The 23,826-nt window shown below is 41.2% G+C and overlaps 2 protein-coding genes across 3 annotated transcripts in view; one reads left to right on the top strand and one right to left on the bottom strand.

The window, feature by feature from the left end:
* LOC111974860 (low-density lipoprotein receptor-related protein 2-like) overlaps positions 1-8,889 on the top strand; it is a 62,072-nt gene extending 53,183 nt beyond the window's left edge. The window contains 17 exon segments of the mRNA XM_070447289.1: positions 235-363; positions 522-653; positions 991-1,122; positions 1,548-1,691; positions 1,956-2,121; positions 3,977-4,105; positions 4,303-4,523; positions 4,790-4,969; positions 5,070-5,189; positions 5,332-5,422; positions 5,559-5,626; positions 6,119-6,236; positions 6,359-6,485; positions 6,810-6,923; positions 7,026-7,124; positions 7,211-7,282; positions 7,501-8,889. Coding sequence (XP_070303390.1) covers positions 235-363; positions 522-653; positions 991-1,122; positions 1,548-1,691; positions 1,956-2,121; positions 3,977-4,105; positions 4,303-4,523; positions 4,790-4,969; positions 5,070-5,189; positions 5,332-5,422; positions 5,559-5,626; positions 6,119-6,236; positions 6,359-6,485; positions 6,810-6,923; positions 7,026-7,124; positions 7,211-7,282; positions 7,501-7,671 — 2,213 coding nt within the window. The 3' untranslated portion in view covers positions 7,672-8,889.
* Positions 8,890-9,346: 457 nt separating this feature from the next.
* LOC111974851 (retinol dehydrogenase 7) lies at positions 9,347-20,627 on the bottom strand. 2 transcript variants are annotated; one of them, XM_024002900.2, is made up of 6 exons: positions 20,523-20,627; positions 16,702-17,016; positions 16,052-16,310; positions 15,772-15,935; positions 10,544-10,803; positions 9,347-10,187 (listed from the first exon to the last, which is right to left on the bottom strand). In XM_024002900.2, exons 2-5 carry the CDS (start codon positions 17,012-17,014, stop codon positions 10,553-10,555), a joined length of 987 nt encoding a protein of 328 aa, XP_023858668.1. In that variant the 5' UTR covers positions 17,015-17,016; positions 20,523-20,627; the 3' UTR covers positions 9,347-10,187; positions 10,544-10,552. The 2 variants fall into 2 exon arrangements, with proteins under 2 accessions (XP_023858668.1, XP_023858678.1); XM_024002910.1 differs by lacking the exons at positions 9,347-10,187; positions 10,544-10,803 and adding an exon at positions 15,049-15,515 and having other exon boundaries at positions 20,523-20,620.
* Positions 20,628-23,826: the final 3,199 nt, after the last annotated feature.

The raw sequence follows: 23,826 nt of genomic DNA, 5'->3' as shown, positions 1-23,826 counted from the left end.
TAGCCCATCATTCTATGAACATTATGTAGGTAACATCAGAAATGGCACCCCTTTTCCCTTTATCGTGCACTACATTGGACCAGGACCTATAGGGTTAGTGCACTTTATAGGCAATAGGGTGCCATTTGGGACGAATTTGTCATGTTACCAAAGGTTATTGTCCATCCGATCGTCCATGTCTTTCACTCTCTGAAATGGTTGACATGTTGACATGATGTGTTGTGTTTGTCACAGGCCAGACCCCAACACATGGGCCCTGTTCAGAGGATCAGTTCAAATGCAGTAATGGCCAGTGCATCCCTCTGCAGTATGCCTGTGACGACTATGATGACTGTGGAGACCATTCTGACGAGCTGGGCTGCAGTGAGTAACCCACCCAACTAAGTAACCACAGTCTTCCCTCTCCATCTCAATCATCATAAAGCATTATCTTATGCTAAGCTATATGGCTGTTTGTATAATACTGAAGTGAAAGTAAACGTCGACCCTCATAATGTGACATGTACATGTGCTCTCCCCAGATGTTGGCAGTGGGCGCTCCTGCAGTGAGACCATCTGTGAGCACAATTGCACAGACCTGACAGGCGGAGGCTTCCTCTGCTCCTGCAAGCCTGGATATAAACCCAGCCAGACAGACAGGAACACCTGTGAAGGTACAGGAAGCATCAGTACAAGCTGAATGCGGAAACACCACTCTGTACCAATGTCACACTCTTTTAAAACCTCTTATGATGTCCTCTGCTTGTACTATTATTAACCTTTATTAACCCCCCCCCCACCTCTTTAAGGAATACCTAGGATAGGATAAAGTAATCCTTCTGACCCCCCCCCTTAAACGATTTAGATGCACTATTGTAAAGTGGCTGTTCCACTGGATGTCATAAGGTGAATGCACCAATTTGTAAGTCGCTCTGGATAAGAGCGTCTGCTAAATGACTTAAATGTAATGTAAATGTTCTCTGTGTTTTTCCTGTTGTGTTTTGTGAACAGACGTCAACGAGTGTGAGGTCTACGGGACGTGTCCACAGGAGTGTCAGAACTCCAAGGGAACCTACGAGTGTTTCTGTGCCCAGGGCTTCCGCTCAGTCAGCGAGCAGCATGGCATTGAGTGTGCTGCTGAGGGTAAGAGCTTAGCTGGACAAGTCATTATGTCTGCGTTCCAAATGTCACCCTATTCCCTTTGTAGTGCAGCTAAGCTCTGGTCAAAAGTACTGTACTGTATAGGGAAGAGGGTGCCATTTGGGACGCAAACATCTGCCTCCTATCTGTTAGTGCTCTGGAGTAGAATGCCTGAATGTTAAAGGGATACTTTGGGATTTTGACAATACTAGCAGATACCCATAGACTTCCAGTCATTGTGCTAACGCTAGTTAGCATTGGCTTGCAAAACTACCTCTAACTTACTTCATTTCATACTGGACACAGAGACATACAAATGGTATCCATGAGTTCCTCTGACTCTGGAGAAGTAGATAAAGGGCCTCATTGCCACAATTACGAAGTATCCCTTTAAGGATGGGACCATATTTCACCATTCTCCATTTCAGGAAACCCACCAGTGCTGCTTCTGCCCGACAACGTGAGAATTCGCCGCTTCGACTTGTCATCGGAGCAGTATTCAGACTACGTGGACAACGCCGAGCACATCCAGGCTCTGGACTACCAGTGGGATCCAGAGGGCATCGGACTCAGTAAGACCTTCAGCTCAACTAGTTAACTAGTCAGTGCCATTTGGCTCATGTGAAGAGCACTATGAGAGTGATACAGTGACTGGGGAGGTTTTCAGCAGAAACATCATTTTTACTCCACTTCATGAGGAACCAAACAGAAGCAAAGGGGCCAAAACGGGGAGGGACTACCTGAACTTGTCCAATAAGAAACACATTTTAGTTTTTCCGTTGCAAACCATTTTGCAATGATGTACACTTCTGAATAGGACTCTATTGTGCTCTCAGGTATTGTGTACTGGACGGTCCTGGGCCGAGGCTCTCAGTTTGGTTCTATCAAGCGAGCCTACATGACCACATTCAATGACAACGGCAATAACCCAGTGAAGGAGTTGGATCTGAACCTGAGATATGTTTCCAACCCTGATGGTATCGCTGTGGACTGGATCGGAGGGTACAACTCCTTCATTTTTGCTTACTATTTTTGCTTTTAAGAATACATTTTTGTATTCAATCTAACAGCTTATCTTGGTTTCACAGTCACATTTACTGGACAGACGCAGGGACCAATCGAATTGAAGTGGCAAAGCTAGATGGGCGCTACAGGAAGTGGTTGATCCATAATGACCTGGNTGAAGCCTTCTTCACAACAATTAAACCGCTCTCCTTGAAGTTCTTGATGATCCGATAAATTGTTGATTTAGGTGCAATCTTACTGGCAGCATTATCCTTGCCTGTGAAGCCCTTTTTGTGCCAAGCAATGATGACGGCATGTGTTTCCTTGCAGGTAACCATGTTTGACAGAGGAAGAAAAATMATTCCAAGCACCATCCTCCTTTTGAAGCTTCCAGGCTGTTATTCAAACTCAATCAGCATGACAGAGTGATCTCCATCCTTGTCCTCGTCAACACTCACACCTGTGTTAACAAGAGAATCACTGACATGATGTCATCTGGTCCTTTTGTGGCAYGGCTGAAATGCAGTGGAAATGTTTTTGGGGGATTCAGTTKATTTGCATGGCAAAGAYGGACTTTGCAATTAATTGCAATTCATCTTATCACTCTTCATAACATTCTGGAGTATATGCAAATTGCCATCATACAAACTGAGGCAACAGACTWTGTGAAAATTAATATTTGTGTCACTCTCAAAGCTTTTGGCCAAGACTGTAGAAGAAAACACCCCTCTGTAACAACATCTTCGATGATCTATTCTTTCCTCTTCTTACGCTATTAGTAATCTTTTGGTCTTTTCTCTGTGTTTTTCCTGTTTRTTTGTGTTTGTGATCAGACGTGAACGAGTGTGAGGTCTACGGGACATGTCCACAAGAGTGTCAGAACTCCAAGGGCAGTTACGAGTGCTTCTGTGCCCAGGGCTTCCGCTCAGTCAGCGAGCAGCATGGCATGGAGTGTGCTGCTGAGGGTAAGAGCTTAGCTGGACAAGTCATTTTGTCTGCATCCTAAATGSACCCTATTCCCTTCGTAGTGCACAACTTTTGACCAGGGCCCATACAGATGTAGGATCTTCATTTGAGCCAGTTTGCGACAGCAGGGAAGATGGTGCCATTTGGYACGCAACCTCTGTCTCCGATCTGTTAGTCCTGATTGTTAAGGAAGTTACCKTATTTCAATATTCTCCATTCTCCATTTCAGGGTACCCACCAGTGCTGCTTCTGCCCGACAATGTGCGGATTCGTTGCTTCAACCTGTCCTCAGAGCAGTATTCAGACTACGTGGACAACACAGAGCACATCCAGGCTCTGGACTACCTGTGGGATCCAGAGGGCATCGGACTCAGTAAGACCTTCAGCTCAACTAGTTAACTAGGCAGTTCTCTTTGGCTTATGTGAAGAGCACTATGGGAGTGATACAGTGACTGGGGAGGTTTTCATTTCTACTCCACTTCATTAGGAACCAAACAGAAGCAAATGGGTCAAAACGGGGAGGGACTACCTGAACTTGTTAAATGAYAAACACCTGTTTTAATTTTCCATTGCAAACATTTTGCTATGATGTGTACTTATGATATGATATGACCCTGTTGTGCTTTTAGGTATTGTGTACTGGACGGTCCTGGGCCGAGGCTCTCAGTTTGGCTCTATCAAGCGGGCCTACATGACCACTTTCAATGACAACGGCAATAACCCAGTGAAGGAGTTGGATCTGAACCTGAGATACATTGCCAACCCTGATGGCATCGCTGTGGACTGGATCGGAGGGTACAACACCTCACTCATTGCTTACTATATTCGTTTTTTGAAAATACCTTTTGGGTTGAATACAATCTAACACCTTCCTTCTGTTTCTCAGTCACATTTACTGGACAGACGCAGGGACCAATCGAATTGAAGTGGCAAAGCTAGATGGGCGCTACAGGAAGTGGTTGATCCATAATGACCTGGACCAGCCAGCTGCTATTGTTTTGAATCCAGCACTCGGGTACGGAAGTGATCAACTACAGTGGCATAGGGGGCTTTTTTGTTTGTTCCGAAGAAGAATGTATGTGTGTGTGTGTGTGTGTGTTCCCTTCATAATAAGCTAATATAGTGTATCCTCTCAGATATAACAGCATTGTGGACTGATCAACATTTGTTAACAAACACTCTGTTAAGCATATGTGACTGTGCATTTCCCAGAACCATGTACTGGACAGACTGGGGCAGGAGACCCAGGATTGAGTCTGCCTGGATGGACGGGCAACACAGGCAGGTTCTGTTGGATAAGGACCTGGGCTGGCCCACTGGACTGACTCTGGACTCTCTGAATGGAGATAGGATCTACTGGTGTGACTCCAAGGAGAACATCATAGAGTCCATGAAGCCGGACGGCACCGAGAGGAAGATCATCATGTCAGGAGGTCAGAACCCACTGAGACCTTTCTTAGGCTGCGTCTCAAATGGTACCCTATTCCCTATTATAGTGCACTACTTTTGACCAAGGCCCATAGTAGTGCATTATGTAGGGAATAGATCGCCATTTGGGAAGCAGCCATAGATGCTGCTAACATGGTGATATATTCTTTATAATAACTACTTTATTAACTCCCTTAATAGTTAATGATTGAATCAGACCACACATCTACTGAAATGGTGGCTAATTAAGCATGGCCATTTTCTGCTTCAGATATTGGTAATCCCTACAGCCTGGATGTCTTTGAGGGCCATGTGTACTGGACAACCAAGGAGCGGGGTGAAGTCTGGAAGGCTGACAAGTTTGGGAAGGAGGACAAAGTGAAGGTGCTGACCATCAACCCCTGGCTGACTCAAGTCCGCATCTACCAGGAGCACAGATACAACCGCTCAGGTTAGAGTTTGTCAAGTCTAAAACAAACACTCTGTAGTTTTCTCCTGTCTGGTGAGTATACGGTAGTTACAGTAGTCACAGGTCGCCTCTTCCCTCTCAGTGCCCAACCCCTGTAAGGACGTGTGCAGTCACCTGTGTCTGATCCGTCCTGGAGGCTACACCTGCACCTGCCCCCAAGGCTCATCCCTGGTGGGCTTCAACCCCAACGAATGTGATGCAGGTATGGTCTATAAAGGAAATCCCATCACATGTGAATGCAGCCTCGCTGCACCATGCTCCCTTGACCATTGAAATCATACTCTATACGTGCATGGCTGCTCAGACGTTGTTGTATGACGTTGTGGTGGCTTTCACTCCTGCAGCCATTGAGGCTCCAGTCTTAATGCCCCTTGCATGCAGATGCATGAACGGAGGGACCTGCTACACTGACAAAGGGGTCCTGCCCAAGTGCAAGTGAGTTCAGCAGCTGGTCTCAAGAAGTAGATTCGTTGTCATATTATTATAACACGTAACAACACAGCCACAAGCCATAGGAGTGTTTCGTTCCACCCCATGAATAAACATTTGGTTTTTGTCTTTTCTTCTGCAGGTGTCAGTATGGCTATGCAGGGACTTACTGTGAGATGGGAAAGTCCAGGGGTGCCCCTGAAGGAGCAGGTACAGTAAAAAGTGAGACAAGAAGAGGAACGTCTGTATGACACTGAATGACCTGCATTATGGATCTCTTCAAATACGATTTAGATTTCACCCCAGACATGTCAGTCCAACGTGCCAGTCTTCATACAACATTTCTGATTCGTGGTTCATGATGAAGCAGTTACACAACATTGATTGAGCCAAGTAACATTCTTTTTCGTCATACTGTTGTCTCACAAGTCATTATAATTGGACCGTGAGATTTGTTTTGACTCAGCAAACACTAAAGCTGTTTTTCTTTCCAGTAAAAGATTACTAAGTTCACTAGCTAATAAAAAGCCCAACACCATAATCTTTTAACTTCAATTTGCAGTATGTCAGCAAAGTAATAGGTCATTACCAGCAATAAGTGATCAATTGTTTTTGTTTTGGACTACTGATGCATGTTTTACAAAAGATTAGGAGAAACGTTCTGGAATAAACTTTGTTGCTTGCTGACATCTTTGTCTTCAGCAGTTACTGCACTGTTAGTAGTGATTATCATCCTCATTTCCGGAGTGTTGGCTGTTGGGGTTTTCCTCAACTACAAACGAACTGGCTCCTTAATGCCGTCCATGCCCAATCTACCCAGGTAGGTTCTCAGCTCACCTGCTCTCAAACATCTGTGCTTTCCTCTATCGTAACGTTTCAAACGAGAGCCTCACATTGTTGTGTGAACGAGAAGCCATTTTCTTTTCTGTCTTTCTTTTCCAGCCTTAGCAGTCTGGTGAAAACGGGTGACACGGGCAATGGGGTGACGTTTCGCTCGGGTGACAATGTCACAATGGATCTGGGACCTCCACCCATCGGGGTGTCATTCAATGACAGGGCCATGCAGTTGGTAAGCACTGGATTGTGTCGGTTTAGCACTTAGTGGTGTCACTGCACCTTCAGACAGCACCATCAGCATTTTAATCCTTTGTTAGGCCTGTGAGACCCCAGTTGACTTTAGCCCTTTGGACCTCTGATATTGTACATTATTAACAAGACTAAGAGTCAACACATTCCCATCCAGGATTGTTTTGCTCTGTAGTTAATAAAGTAAATCAGAAATTGCAGGGCATTGACTTCATAGTAAGAGCTTGAAATACATGTAGGTGATAGATAGCAATGCTATTCGAATCACCTTTGATGGACATGATGAATAACAGTATGTCTCGTTCAGGATGGGAACTGCGCAGTGGAAGCGGGGAGGCTGCCAGTCACGTATGAGAACTATCTGTATGCCCCTGGAGCAGCTGGATCYTCTGGTGATCCTGCTGTCATCCACGCCACACAGGTGCGCAAGACAACACTGTTGCATGAACATTCCTAGGGCAGGTGGGATTGGCATCATTGTTAAAACAATACTAGTTGTTCTGCACTGTTTTACTCCAAACAGGTGACTGTTACTGTTAGCGGCGAGCAGATCGAGAAGAACCATACAGAGCAGATTGTGAGCACCGTGGACAGTTCAACAGCCAGAGCCAAYCCTGTTCAGGTGACTCTCCCTTCCTGTACTTGTATCATTAGGTAAAGGATAGGGATTATATTGGAACTTACAGCAATGGTGTCCTACATTTACAGGAGTCAATGTGGAGTGCCTTCAGAAGAAAATTGAAGCCAAGCTTAACTTTTGAAAACCCTATCTACTCAGAGGTAAGCCCYATACTGACACCCAATGAGCATTTGGGAGGTGACTGTATCCATGCTTCCTATCTCTCAGGACCTGTTCCTTTTTGAGACATGGCTATTCTACAGTGGAGAATGTACTCCTAACTGTTTCAGGTTTGCTTCTGATTGCTACTCAGAGGTGAACAGATGTTGGGTTTGTGTTGACCTGTTTTCTGCTTAGTCATCCCCTTATTGTTTTTCAGATGCAGAATGAAAAAGCAGTAGGAAGCAATGAGGACAGTTCCTCCACTGACCCCTCTCCCTTTGCCCCAACCACCAAACGCCTGAAGAGGGATCGTCCCAGCACCTACTCACCAACTGAGGACACTTTCCAAGACACYGCGAACCTCGTCAAAGAGGACAACGATGTATGACCCCCTTTCTCACAGATTGGAATCAAAGACACACTCTCCTTTGCACAGAATCCCTTTTTATACGTAGCCTGTCTACAAAACTAAGATTGATTTGTGAAAAGAAATTAGACAAACATTTCTTTAGCATACAGAAAAGAGGTCTGTTCATGACTATGCCTTCTGATATTTCTTATGCCAATTCTTGTTTCATGATTCTTTTTTTTCAATTGTGATATACTGTATGTATATCTTTGCACTGAAACTGCTGATAGAGATGTTATAAATATGTTGTACATTTGTAAATTTGAACAGTACGATTTTTGTTGATAATCTATTTCCAACAGCCAAGAGGATATTATCTTGTCCATAATGCTTCATAAACAAAACAAAGAACAGGTGAAGTGCATTGTGAATTAGGACGATGTTTTGAAAGGATAATTAATTAATTTTGCCACTGATCAAAACTGAATGTGTATGCATCTCATCTTGCATGTTTATATACCTCATTTCAGGGCTTAAAAAACAAACAAAGCAAAACAAATACAAACGGATCCAATTCTTGTGCTCTTACCATAGCTTTCCTAAATCTATGGAATGCTGTCAAAAGAAAACGATGAAAATTCCGAATATCTCAAAGGATAGTATGCTAAGCATACTTACATGGTAATTAAGATCAAAATGATAAACAATGTTCCCTGACTTGTTTTGGCATATTTAAATGAAAATGATCATATTTMAGTTGTAATTTTTTTAAATTAATAATGATGTCCTCTTTCAAATTCATTTGGAACAATACTTGAATATGCCCATGATTTTAATGTGTGAAGATGTATAATTTTGGACACATCCAGTGACTCTCTGGAGCTGGTAAAGTCCAATAGCAAAATATACATTTCTGGAGATACAGAATTTGGTCAGGTCATTAAACAAAGAATCTGACTGTCATTTTCTAAACATGGGCTATAAATCCTGTGTTCTTAGATTGATTGTTTTGTATTTTGAAAAGAACAAATAAAAACTGTATCACTGATCATTCTAAATACTGTATGCTCAGATGGTTTTCTATATTGCAAAGTGAGAGACCAAATGTATGCTGCTGAGACGTAAAACGAATACATTTTTTGTTTTGTAATACAATCTTAACGTTCTGTTTTTCTTACCTTAAAATACATTGTGATTAACCAAAAATCTGTTTGAGAAAAGTAACTAACTCAAATGCATAAAAACCTCTAACACACACACACAGTGTATTTTGTAGGCACCACAGGAAGATTTAGTATCAATATTCATGAATTATTCCCTATTTGCACTACATACTCCATTGATAATCTATGTAGTATCAACATGAGGTGAGTAGCGCGTCCGTGGGTGGCGAGCTGTAAGGACATGCAACTGGTCAGTTTGGAGATGTCTGAACTGCACAGGAGACGAAGGGAGAAATCAGGAGCTTTTACATCTGTAATATACTGTAGACTACGGGAAATGGATGAGAGACAGACATGAATGTTTCTACATTGTAATGACATGTATTGACAGGCAAACTTTTTTATTTACATAATTGGTGAAGCAAAGGGAAATTCAAAATTGATCTGGGAGAATCTAAAAAAGTTAACAGGGAAAGACCATAGTAACACTGCAAAAAGACTAGAAATCATGGTGAATAACAATCTAACACAGGATGCAGTCGAAATAGCAATAGCCTTCAATTCCTACTTTATTGACTCTGTCAGGGWACTGACACAGAACCTCTCCACTGGTTTCTTGGGCTCAGTGCTAGTAAATGACACTCAACCTGTCTTCATCATAAGGGAGGTTTCCACAAGGTCTGCCATGAGAGGTGACTGTATAGTTCCCTTAAAGGAAAAGCACCTTTAGTAAATCCGCTTTCTCTGTGAGAGCTTCCCATGTCTGGAATACACTGCCATCAGACACACATAACTACACCACATATCACACTTTCACAAAATGCATGAAGACATGGCTAAAGGTCAATCAGATTTGTGAACATAATCCCTAGCTGTGTATTGCCGCTTCCATGTTGTCTGTTGTCTGTAGCTTGTGAGGTGTGGAAACACTTTGTTGCTTTTATGAATTTTGTCTTGCTGCTTTTTGTTCTATGTTGCTCTGTCTGTACTGTATGCTACGTCTTGCATGTCCTATGTTGCTCTGTCTGTATGCTATGTCTTGCTTGTCCTATGTTGCTCTGCGTGTGCTCACTGCTCAAAGATTGTCTATATTGTAATTGTTTTTAATGTCCTGCCCAGGGACTGCGGTTGAAAATAAGCCGGCTGGCTAAAACCGGCACTTTTACTGAAACGTTGATTAATGTGCACTGTCCCTGTAAAAATAAATAAAATAAACTAAAACTAAACTAAAACTAAACTATTTTAAAAACATACAGTATCTACTCATATTCGTCAAAGAAGTTGGGTCTATATYAGTGCTTGACCTCCTCAGGAAGACYGTTCCACAGTCTCTGGTGGTCTGCTTCAATAAGGTCCAGCCTCACTTTGACACCAAAATTCTGCGAATCCCYCCTGAACATAAAAGCAGGCAGCTTAGTTATGTAGCTAATACATGCTTAAATCTATGAATAACACAACACATTAAGAACACCTGCTCTTTCCATGACATAGACTGACCAGGTGAATCCAGGTGAAAGCTACGATCTCTTATCGATTTCACTTGTTAAATCCACTTCAATCAGTGTAGATGAAGGAGACAGGTTAAAGATGTTTAAGCCTTGAGACAACTCAATATCAGGAAGGTATTCCCAATGTTTTGGTATACTCAGTGTATATCTCTAACTATCATTGCACAGTTACAGTTCCATAATAAAATGCTCAGAAATCAATTTTAATGTTTAATGTAATGTAAAATAATGTCACAGTACCCAAGGCTGTCAGAGAAGGCCTCCACACCATACTTGGATAGACAGTAGTCTCCTCCATTGAGGGAAAGCCTCCCCCGGGATACTGGCAACATTGACCACGCTTCCTTGAGCCTTCTTTAAGAGTGGGAGGAACTTCAGGGTCACTTCAATCAGACCTATTAAATTCACATCCAGAACCTTCCTGAAGTCCTCCAACTGCATCCATTCAGTGGGGCCTATAGGTSTGGTCCTCCCAGCGTTGTTGATCAGTCCCCAGAAACCTGATTCAGAGAGGTAGTGAGAAATATGTGGGTGAAAGGTACACTGCCAGGGTGGATTTATTTCCATGACAGAATTAAAAAGCAATTTTGGACTGACCAAGATATTTTCAAATACATGATACTTAAAAGTTTCAAATCAATACATTTTGATTTGAAATCTTTTGGACATCAGAGCAACCTTGAGGGAATCCTATTTGAGTCAGGAAATGATGTTCATATTATAGGTAAGATATACAAAACTTTGCAGAGAGCCTATCCAGCTGACAATCTCTTAGAAAACTATTTTAACTATTGGAACCAAGACTTAATAACTGATATTGGCACGAGATGGAGGGAATGTTGGAACATAACTAACYAAATTACAGTTAACGAAAATGTACGCTTAATCCAGTATAAACTAAGGTATAGAATTTATTACACGAGACAAAAAAAATCACAAATTCCATAGCACAACGGCAGAGTCATGTCTTAAGTGTAAAACTAACAATGACGCAATAATCCATGCCTCCTGGGAATGCTATGAAGTCCAAACGTTATGGGTGGAGTTAGAAAATTGTCTGTCAGCAGTCTTACAAAGTAAATTAACTTTTAATCCGGCCCGATGGGTTATACAAAACTGCTCTGGTCAATCCTTTTGAAAAAAAAAAACTTAGTAACCTACACAACCCTGTACATTGCAACTGTTTAGTAAAATAAATGTAGAAACAAAGTATTTTCCACACAGAGAAGGTTTCTACTGTACTAAACAAAAATATAAATGCAACATGTAAAGTGTTGGTCCCATGTTTCATGAGCTGAAATAAAAGATCCCAGAAATGTTCCATACGCACAAAAAGCTTKTTTCTCTCCAATTTTGTACACACAATTGTTTACATCCCTGTTAGTGAACATTTATTCTTCGCCAAAATAATCCAGCCACCTTKCAGTGGCTGATTAAACAGCATAATTATTACACAATGGCACCTTGTGCTGGGGATAAGGCCACTCTAAAATGTGCAGTTTTGAGGGAGTGTGCAATTGGCATGCTGACTGCAGGAATGTCCACCAGAGCTGTTGCCAGATTTGATGTTCATTTATCTACCATAAGCCACCCCAACCTAATTTTWGAGAATTTGGCACTACGTTCAACCGGCCTCACAACTGCATACCACGTGTAACCATGCCAGCCCAGGARCTCCATATCCAGCTTCTTCACCTGCAGGATCATCCGAGACCAGCCACCCGGACAGCTGATAAAAGACTGTGGGTMTGCACAACCGAAGAATCTCTGCACAAACTGTCAGAAACCGTCTCAGGGAAGCTCATCTGCGTGCTTGTCGTCCTCACCAGGGTCTTGACCTGACTGCAGTTCGGAYTCGTAACCGACTTCAGTGGGCAAATGGTCACCTTTGATGGCCACTGTCACACTGGAGAAGTGTGCTCTTCACAGATGAATCCCAGTTTCAACTGCACCGGGCAGATAGCATGTATGGCATCGTGCGGGCACGTGGTTTGCTGACGTGGACAGAGTTCACCATGATGGCAGCGGGGTTATGGTATGGGCAGGCATAAGCTACGGACAACAAACACAATTGCATTTAATCAATGGCAATTTGAATGCACAGAGATTCCTTGATGAGGTCCTTAGGCCCATTGTCCTGCCATTCATCCGCAGCCATCACCTCATGTTTCAGCATGATAATCCATGTTGCAAGGATCTGTACACAATTCATGGAAGTTGAAAATGTCCCAGTTCTCCCATGGCCTGTATACGACAGRGTGTTCCAGTTCCCACCYATATCCAGCAACTTCGGACAGCCATTGAAGAGGAGTGGGACAACATTCCACATGCCACAATCAACAACCTGATTAACTCTGTGATGGAGATGTGCCGCGCTGCACGAGGCAAATAGCGGTCACACCAGATACTGACTGGTTTTCTGATCCAAGCCCCTACTTTTTTTAAAGGTATCTGTGACCAACAGATGCATATCTGCATTCCGAGTCATGTGAAATCCATAGATTAGGGCCTAATTTATTTATTTAGTCTGATTTCCTTATATGAACTGTAACTCAGTAAAATCTTTGAAATGGTTCCATTTATATTTTTGTTCAGTGTACATGTAATCCTACATTGATGCCCCCTAGTGAAACCTGTGTCCCATCAATAGTTTGTTGAATTCTGGGAATGTCAAATGGCAATTAATCTTTAACCAGATATTTTAAATCTACTATAATCCCAGCTGAATGTATGCAGCAAACCTTTTATAAATCTTCCATTCCGTTTAATCTGCTTGTGAAAAAGTGTTAAAGGATACATGGCATGCTTGTGGATCTTGCACCACATATATTTCATTCTATAGGGTTTATGTGGTCTATGTATAGAAGTGGTACTTCAAAGCTTGGGACAGCCATAAATCAATATGTTTTAGTCTTCATTGGAWGGAAATAGATTAAAGCATGACATTAAAGCATGAATATCGCAATTAGGCATCTAATTAAAATCCCATAGATAATTTCTGTAATGCAGAACGAACTTAGCGGATGACTCACAAAAGTTTGTCATCACTGTGTCCATGTTAATGCAGGTATTCTAGATGTTTCCTCGGCAGCTCTCAGGGTGACAGTGGTTTGAAAATATGCAGATTTATGGGTCAGTTAGAGGGTTGCGAGGTAGTCAACCACCCCTATCTCGTTTTTATCTCTCCCAGTGCTTGACTCTGACTGGCACCCTATCCACCCCCTGAACAGAACTGTGTTCAGTCTGGGAGAGGCCACAGCCTTCAAATCCGAGCCACCTTTCTCCGTGAGACATGGGGATATTACATGAAACCCCTTTCGGTCAAGCCGACTTGCCACCAAATATCCAAATCCGCTATCACTGCCCGTGATAAAGACATGTTTCTTATCAAAATCTTCCATTTTGAAAGAATCTCTAATAAACCAGGCGATGGCTATGGCTGTAACTGAAATTAGTGTGGAAGATAGGGCAAAATGTGATAGGATTGCCTAAAACAGACCAAAAWATATATATGTTTTATTTCAGAATACATTTATTGCAATGTAATAATTTTTTTAATTTTTATAACAGACAAGGAAATGTATCAATCTCACCTGAGAAAAATCTACCAGATATTCTCTTCAGAGACCACAGGGAAGACCTATAAGGAGTCATTTCAGTTATATAATGGTATTTCTTCAGTAACACATTTTTTCCCTTCTTCAAAGCACTTACACCAGAGAAAGCTGAGTCTAATTGCTCGTTCATTTGAATAGTTTACGTGTTTGCCAGTATAATAAAAACACCACAACAGTAACGACAAAGTGGAAAAGGCTGTTTCAAAAATAATGAGTCTTCAAAATTAGACAATAGCTCAGTGTTTAGAGCATAGGCCTACAATATTATTCCTTACTTTATTTTCATAATGCTATTGCTTGTGTGTCCTCCAACTTCATAATCCTCTTCTATCTTACTCAGAACTGGTACACAGCTGAAGGATTCTATTATTGTTTTGTCATAATCACATGCAGCAATGCACCTGATCATCAGCACAGTTGGCTGCAAGGTGCTCACAGCTTTTMATATGACATACAGTACCAGTCTTTATTTTTACTATTTTCTACATTGTAGAATAATACTGAAGATATCAAAACTATGAAATAACACATATGGAATCATGTAGTAACCAAAAAAGTGTTAAACAAATCAAAATATATTTTATAGTCTTCAAAGTAGCCACCCTTTGCCTTGATGACAGCTTTGCACACTCWTGGCAGTCTCTCATAATTCCATGTGCTACATAATTCCATGTGCTATTTCATAGTTTTGATGTCTTCACTATTATTCTACAATGTAGAAAATAGTACAAATAAAGAAAAACCCTTGAATGAGTAGGTGTGTCCAAACGTTTGACTGGTACTGTACATGTCTAGCAGGGTGAAAGAATCTTCATTTGAGAAGCTCAGCAGGCTATTGGGTATTTCTGGTCGGAGAGAATTTASCTGAACAGAAAAAAAGATCTGAATTCTACAAATCTTTTTGCAATAATTATTTCTGATTCCTTAGTTGGAACTAATGGTAGCAAGTCACAGGTATATCAGAGTAAACATATTTTGATCAGGAATTTGTTGCACTGTAAGAGTTTGCTTTTTGATAGGAAGAATTTGCTGCAAGTCATACAGTGAGCTAGGGTATAAGCTAATAGTTCTAACAGAGACAGAATATCACTTACTGTATGTATCAAATGGACTCAATGCAACCACCGCTTCATTTGAACTACTGAAAATCTCTCCATTGGTTTTATTATCAGACCAGGGAAACAGACAGGACAAATCCAAATGTGATTAGACAAAATGCAATTCACAACTCTGTTTAAGTTTGAAAGTGTTTTTTTCTCCATTCATTGGTTGAATCCCATGCTATACACTTTTTTCCAATGACATTTTTCTTCTTCTCCTGTGGGTGTAAATAAAGACTTTCTCCTACATTCGGTCAGAGAACCATTAACATTAAAGAATAGATCCTGTTGGGTTGGCCATATCTTTTAAGAGCATTTTGTCTGCGATCCAAGTTGGCAGGTAGGACATAGGCAACCATAAGAACTTGGCATCCCAGCCAGGTGAGTAGCGGGTACGTGGGTGGACAGCAGAGATGGCGTGCTCCATGCAGCTCACAACCTTCATCAGGTCCCCATCCAGCAACGTCGCAACATTCTTCTCCAATGTAACATTTGCTGGAAGAAAGGTTTTGCCTCCATCAACAAGCTGATTTCGACATCTTGGAACACAATGAAGAAATTGTATGTCTGACTGTTTGAGGTTTAGGTCAAAGGCAGGCAGGCTGAACTTGTCTGACTGCTCAGTTCACTTGCTCTGGGCAATCCTTGTCAATTTGTTCTTGGAGTGTTTGTCATGCTGTCACACAGGTTACGACAATCCTATTTGCATCTATCATATTACAGCATGTAAAATWAAAAAWAAAAAAGTTACCTCTCTCTGGGTAATCATGTCCATATTGATCTTTGATTTCTTCAGGCAATTTGTCCCACAATGTCTTGACATTTTTTCTCAGGAGATGTAGATCAGTCACGCTTGTTTTGAAAAATCCTGGTTCCAGACACAGGACTTTAACTCCAAAAGCTGACATGTTCATCCTGGAATTCAAAAACAAGAATATGCCACAACAAACATGAATACGTCTGCATATTCAGTTTCTAATTCAAATAAGCGTGATACAGTATATGCTTAGACAAAAAAAAGGGCCTCTCACCGTAGACTATCATTGAAAGCCTCCACGCCATATTTTGACACACAGTAGGGACCCCCGAAGGCGCTTATCCTCCCAAACACGCTGGCCACATTCACCACCCTGCCCCTGGCCTTCTTGATGAGGGGCAGGACACTCAGAGTCACACCAATGACTCCAATGAGGTTCACGTCCAGCATGGACTTGTAGTCGTCGACGGTCATCCAATCACAGGGACCAGATGGTACAGAGACTCCAGCATTGTTCACCACAGCCCACAGACCTGAAACGGCATGAAAGTAGGGCATAGTTAAGTACCAACATCACAGCCACAGCAAGACACAGGCAGCAGTCACAATGAAGGACGGAGGAAAACATTCCATGCCTACAGGTGTCAACAAGTGGTTACATGCCAGTTGTCACATGTGGGAGTGAGGTCTCTTTCAGTGAGAAGGTGTGTTCTGAGATGTTGGGTTAACTTGTTGTTTATGGTTGTAAATTCCATAGCAACGGTTGACACTGACTCATGGTAGTAGAATGAATGAGTAGACCAGTAGTCGGCCTAGATACTTGGATATTTTTAATACCAAACGCTTCCCCCAATTTAGCCAGAAAAGTCTTAAGAGGCAATTTTTTACAAGAGTTTGGCTAAACTGGTCTTCAAGGACACTCACCCGTCTCCCCAACCAAGGTTTTGATGAATGCTGTTGCATTGCTGACACTATCAGTGCTGACGACATCCAGGTGGACTGTGTTCAATCGTTCAGAAGAGACCTTCTTCAGTTCGTCCTCCCCCTTCTCAGTGTAGCAGGCTGCGATCACACGGAAGCCCAGCTTGTCCAGATGTCTGGCCAGAAGGTTCCCAAATCCAGAATCACAGCCAGTGATGTAGACATATTTCTGTCCTTTATTGGGTACTCTTGCGAGTTCCCTGTACCAGCGGAACACAAACCAAAATGCCACCAGTCCAAGAATGTACAGGAACATTTCTGAGACAGAAGAACGAGGTTCATTCAGATAAACACCTATTTTTCATCATATTACAAATCTTACATTTCTATTGTCCTTTTTTTGCAAAGATAGTAAAATAGTCAGAACAGAAAATTATATGCCCCCGATTAACCTTCATTTGTCTGAGGAGCAAAATCCAGTAGGAAAATCAATGCAATAGAGCTATGGCAAAATCAGCTGAATCTTGTAGGCTACAATGGCAAACATATGGCACATTCTTGAGTAGTTTAGATAGTAAAAGCTTTGGTTTTTAAAAAAAAGTACATTTCCATCCATTTCAATTGGATTTTAAAAGCAAATTCATATCAAATCTGCTGTTTGCATTAAGTTCTTAAAGTACTTAAGGTTTTCATAGGCCTATTTAAATTTCTCTGGTGTGCGACTGCAAGTTTAGCTTAGTGACTAGTAGGGATAGGCATGAGTAACTGAGTACTCCAGTATGCGCACAGATGTCAAAGCTCGATCTTTAACCAGATTTTAAAAAAAAAATCTAATACTGAAACTATTTGGTGGAATGTGCTTTGTGGCTGCCCGATCAGGTAAGTTACATTTTGTCTTGAAAACAACGTTAACACTCTAGTGTTCCATTTGTACATGTGCATTTGCGGGCCACAACTAAAAAGAACCAAGCAAAGCATCACACAGTTCTTCTCCCTAAATTCTCTTTCACTTTCACTCTCATTCACTTAATTGCATCTCGACCGCTGCCTACACAAATGTGCTGAGCAAATGTGCAAATGTGCTGAGTGAGCACAAGCTCCCGTTACGTCTATAGAAATAAATGCATCTAACTGATGGGATACACAAGCTACATTCCTTGCCAAAAGACAACAGTTTTATCACAAATTCAAAATCAACTGGTTGATTGAAGTAGGAAAATATGTGTTCCAACATTGAGCTGCAGTTTTGGAATAATTGCGTCCCGTCTACTTAGGCTATTTTGCGAACTGCTAGTGCCATTAAGAATGGGTTAGCCTAGGCCAGGGATGGGCAACCGGCAGCACTTGGACCCCCTTTTGTAGGCCTGTGGATCAATATCACTGAAAAAAGGAACTAATTCGGGGTCTCAACTTACCGTTTAGTTACAATAGTAGAATATACAAGGTGCAATTTCGAAATTTAGTTGTGCATCAGAAGTGTTTCTGTTGTTATGTTAGTCACTCKATTAGCCAATGTCAGCTAACATGTTTTGGGGTAAYTTAGTCTAGCGGCCAGCTATCAAAGTCGAATTTTGTTAGCCACTCTCACTCAGATATCATATTAAAAACTGCAAATGTTTCTCTCCACCCTATGGGAAGATGTGTAGGAACAAAATGTGTAGGAACAAAATGTTGCTTAGTGCTCCCAAAACGATAGGGTCGACTGTCTGCATGTTTMGGTATGGATGTGGGTACGCAGACCAGCGAGTCACTGCGGCACCTCATGATGATTTCAGATTTTTTGTGGCCCCCACCCCATTAAAAAGTTGCCCATCTCTGGCCTAGGATATAGCCCCTTAAACATAGTCCGGTTCCACACTGAAAATACGCAAAAACACATTATTTTAATAAAGACAAAAAGCATATTTTCATCAGAATCATTAAGCAAAAGCCTACTCCAAACAGATGTTGTGGCCTTAATTCATCACCATGCAGTGTTCACTGCAAAATTGTTAATCCATTTTTAAAACATACATGTCCAAAGAACAGGCAGAATAAACTAAATTGAACGTCTGAAGATCGGAAAGAAGACAGATTTTGGTTTGAAACCCTGAAAATAAATTGTTTTTCAACTCGCCAAATTGAGCCCCGTTTCAAATAATCCCTCTGAGAATAACTGTTTCAGATATGCAAGATGCACATCACTTCACACTGGCAGCTTTTTTCATTTGGAAAAAATATGAATCTTACATTTTATTCTGTTATATTACATCATGTATTTTTTGACTGTGCTCGGATAACAAGAGCATCTTYTCTGCTAAATTAACAAAGCAAGGATATGCCATTGCACAGCCATAAGCTTCTACAAGCAAACTCCACTACTGAGGTTACTGCCTTTTTGAATATTGTGTTCCACGGTATAATAAGCAGTTGATATCACGGTTTCATTCGAATTTCATCTTAAATGGCACTTTTTTTTTTATTGTCTGCCTTCAGATGTCAAAGTAGAAATATGTTGTTCTAAATTTGAAGGGAAAAAAATTGAATCAGCTGTGTAGTGCTAGGGGCTAGGCAAATGCATCAAATGTGCACCCTTTTGATTTCCCAGGACCAGGATTCATAAAAACTGGCCTACAGTAATGACAGCATATTTCTAAGTTAATGATATAGTTGGCCTACAGTATATATCTGATCAAATCTAAACAGTGAACATGAACTGGGGCATGGAATTAGAAGAAACTCATTTATGGGTCAGTCAATTTCCCTATTCCCTGGATCATCATCAAGACCATGAACTGTTATATATATTTATTTTTTATTCAACCTTTATTTAACTAGGCAAGTCAGTAAAGAACAACTTGTTATTTACAATGACGGCCTATCCCGGATGACACTGGGCCAATTGTGCACAGCCCTATGGGATTCCCAATCACGGCCGGTTGTGATACAGCCTGGATTCGAACCAGAGTGTCTGTAGTGATGCCTCTAGCACTGAYATGCAGTGCCTTAGACCACTGCGCCACTCGGGAAGGTTTATAATTTTAACAAAGAGTGGTCAAAACGATCATTATGTGTTATCGATTATGGCTAGTAGGTTAAACTATGTATTGAGAAAAAAATTGCCAGATAAATGCCTCACATGCTTGGACAACATTTACATTAACCTACAACAGCACCCAAAAGGGCGTTACATGGTCAATCCATAGTCTGCATTGGTTGTGCAGCATTTKAAGTGATATGGCCTCTGCAGAAGTCAGGGCATCCATACGTCTTGGAAGTGAGTTTGTGTTTGTGTTTAAACAGGATCTCGCGCGTCCCCACTTACCGTCAACCAATCATGTATATGCCGTGCCCTCTGATTTGTTACAAATTTGAGAGGCGCACTGCGATACCGTACAGAGTTCCCGACCACATTTTCAGATTAAGCATCATTTTAGGTCTACAGGTTAAAAAAAAGAAGCCCACTTTTGGCATCACGTGATAACGATGCACCTTTCAACGCCAAGCCCACTAGACAATCAATACCAAGACCGGCACAACAAATATTTAAAATTGACAAAATAAAATGTATCAGATTCAGACGCAAAGCGATACAATTGGCTCGTTAGAAGTAATAACATATTTCAATAACCAAGTCAGTAGGCAGTTAGTTTACGTGAGTGACTATTCAGTCACTGGTGAAGTGAGTGAACTGCGACTTTTGCAACTTTGTCAACTCATCTAACGGTTGTCCTTTTTGTTTATAGCTTTTTAACTTTTCATGTTCATCAAACATTGAACTGTCCGATTAATATGCCATCCTCAGAAGTCAAGATATGGCAAAGAAACGTTACTGACACACTTACCCCAGGCGACAAACGTACGCTCCTTGAGTTGCTGGTAACAGTGACTAGTTTTTTTTCTTCCCCTTTGTAATTCACCTTCCGGTGTGTGTGAACTATTGCTCTGTCAGAAAGTTTGGTCAACTATTTTTTGATAGATGGTAGACGTCCTCCATCTACTGGACATTTTAAGTTTACGTTCAAATGTATTCATATGCACAGGATACACACATGGTGTGGCTATGCCTACACAGTGCCATGAAATGCTTATTTGGGCAGGTTCACCTCTCAACAATGCCCCCCCAAAATATGTAAATGCAATAAGAAATTATAAAATGGGGCAGAAATATAAGGCAGGCACTGCAATGATAAATACATTTTATTTTTACCTTTATTTAACTAAGCAAGTCAGTTAAGAACAAATTCTTAATTACAATATCAGCCAAACCCTCCCCTAACAACACTGGGCCAATTGTGCACCACCCTATGGGACTCCCGATCACAGCCAGTTGTGATACAGCCCAGTATTGAACCAGGATCTGTAGTGAGAGCACTGAGATGCAGAGCTTTAGACCACTGCGCCACTCAGGAGACCATTTATATGACAGCTGGAAACCAGTTGTTAATTTCAAGAGCTTTATTTATATATAATTGAACATGTTATAAAGACAGATGGAGAGGCAGGCAGGTAGGAAAAAAATAGCAAGAGTGGAGACAGGATTGAACCCCAGTTGACCAGTCAGGGAGAGTAGAATATGTGTGATTAATACCTTGAGAGTTACCACTAGACCACAAACTCTGCACGTTAATTTCAAAAGTTTGATTTGCAAGCAATTTATTATATGGCTGACTGAAATATGTATTTAAAAACATAATGAAAGGTAGATTACATGATGAGTTGAAATGATTGCCTATTGCACCATGGCTACTGTGGGCCTACCATTCATGTTTGGTAGGTAGTGCTGGTATGCAGTTGATGTCGGACGTTTACATACACTTAGGTTGGAGTCATTAAAACTAGGTTTTTAACCACTCCACAAATTTCTTGTTAACAAACTATAGTTTTGGCAAAGTCGGTTAGGACATCTACTTTGTATATGACACAAGTAATTTTTCCAACAATTGTTTATAGACAGATTATTTCACTTATAATTCACTATATCACAATTCCAGTCGGTCAGAAGTTTACATACACTAAGTTGACTGTGCCTTTAAACAGCTTGGAAAATTCCAGAAAATGATGTCATGGCTGGAGAAGCTTCTGATAGGCTAATTGACATCATTTGAGGCAATTGGAGGTGTACCTGTGGATGTATTTCAAGGCCTACCTTCAAACTCAGTGCCTCTTTGCTGACATCATGGGAAAATCAAAAGAAATCAGCCCTCAGAAAAGACCTCAGAAAAATATTATTAGACCTTCACAAGTCTGGTTCATCCTTGGGCGCAATTTCCAAATGCCTGAAGGTACCACATTCATCTGTACAAACAATAGTATGCAAGTATAAACACCACGGGACCACGCAGCCGTCATACCGCTCAGGAAGGAGACATTCTGTCTCCTAGAGATGAACGTACTTTGGTGCAAATCAATCCCAGAACAACAGCAAAGGACCATGTGAAGAAGCTGGAGGAAACAGGTACAAAAGTATCTATATCCACAGTAAAACGAGTCCTATATCGACATATAGCAAGGAAGAAGCCACTGCTCCAAAACCGCCATAAAAAAGCCAACGGCACATGGGGACAAAGATCGTACTTTTTGGAGAAATGTCCTCTGGTCTGATGAAACAAAAATAGGACTGTTTGGCAATAATGACCATTGTTATGTTTGGAGGAAAAAGGGGGAGGCTTGCAAGCTGAAGAACACCATCCCAACCGTGAAGCACGGGGGTGGCAGCATCATGTTGTGGGGGTGCTTTGCAGCAGGAGGGACTGGTGCACTTCACAAAATAGATGGCATCATGAGGTAGGGAAATTATGTGGATATATTGATGCAATATCTCAAGACGTCAGTCAGGAAGTTAAAGCTTGGTCGCAAATGGGTCTTCCAAATGGACAATGATCCCAAGCATACTTCCAAAGTTGTGGCAAAATGCCTTAAGCACAACAAAGTCAAGGTAAGGAATGGCCATCACAAAGTCCTGACCTCAATCCTTTAGATAATTTGAACTGAAAAATAGAACTGAAACTGAAAAGCGTGTGCGAGAAAGGAGGCCGACAAACCTGACTCAGTTACACCAGCTCTGTCAGGAGGAATGGGCCAAAATTCACCCAATTTATTGTGGAAGGCTACCCAAAACATTTGACCCAAGTTAAACAATTTAAAGGCAATGCTACCAAATACTAATTTAGTGTATGTAAACTTCTGACCCACTGGGAATGTGATGACAGAAATAAAAGCTGAAATAAATTATTCTCTCTACTATTATTCTGACATTTCACATTCTTAAAATAACGTGATGATCCTAACTGACCTAAGACGGGGAATTTTTATTGGGATTAAAAGTCAGGAATTGTGAAAAACTGAGTTTAAATGTATTTGGCTACGGTGTATGTAAACTTCCGACTTCAACTGTATGTTGGCTCTGGGTGAATGAGCTGTATAGACTGATGACTGACCTTCAGGTCATACTCATTTTACAACGTTCCGCTGATGACAACGTTCTGCTGATGACAACGTTCCGCTGATAACATTCGGGTGATCCACGCCTATCACCAGAACAGAAGTTCTTTAAACAACCCAACTGTTTATTTACACAGGAATAATGTTGATAGAATTGACTTTTAGCACATTCATATTTACCGCCTCATTGAACATTCATCCCATATTATTTAAGAGGCCATTTTAATTCCGTATTCAAGTTTATTCAAATGTATTTACAGCATATACTGCACACCTGAATCTTTCTTAGAGAACAAATAGCCAGACAGGTGTGGAGTAATGCTCATATTAATCAATACATGGTTAAACAACACATTTACTTATATTAAATCATTGGTTCAATGAATGTACCTTTGCCTCACAAAGGCTCTTTAGTTAGAAATATCGTACTGTCAGAACTCTTTTATATAATAGAAGGGACAATAGTGAAAGAGGTGTACACTGAGAATTCCTCTTGTAGGAGGGATTCTTTATTGTTAATAGTGACCAAAGGCTTGTAGGAGATCAGATGAGTCCTTGACAGCAGCACAAGCAGGTATGTTATAGTTTGCTTATCCTTCTATACTAATATAGGGAGGAGAGCTTATATGATAAATGATTATTATTCTATGTAGCTGAAGTGGATCTTTATGGTAGACATTGGATATTTCCATATCTATAGTCTAC

This window comes from Salvelinus sp. IW2-2015, linkage group LG2 (assembly GCF_002910315.2).
Source record: "Salvelinus sp. IW2-2015 linkage group LG2, ASM291031v2, whole genome shotgun sequence".
NCBI lineage: Eukaryota > Metazoa > Chordata > Actinopteri > Salmoniformes > Salmonidae > Salvelinus > Salvelinus sp. IW2-2015.
Note: the sequence above shows the minus strand (reverse complement) of the source record. Positions and strands in the feature narration are given on the sequence as shown.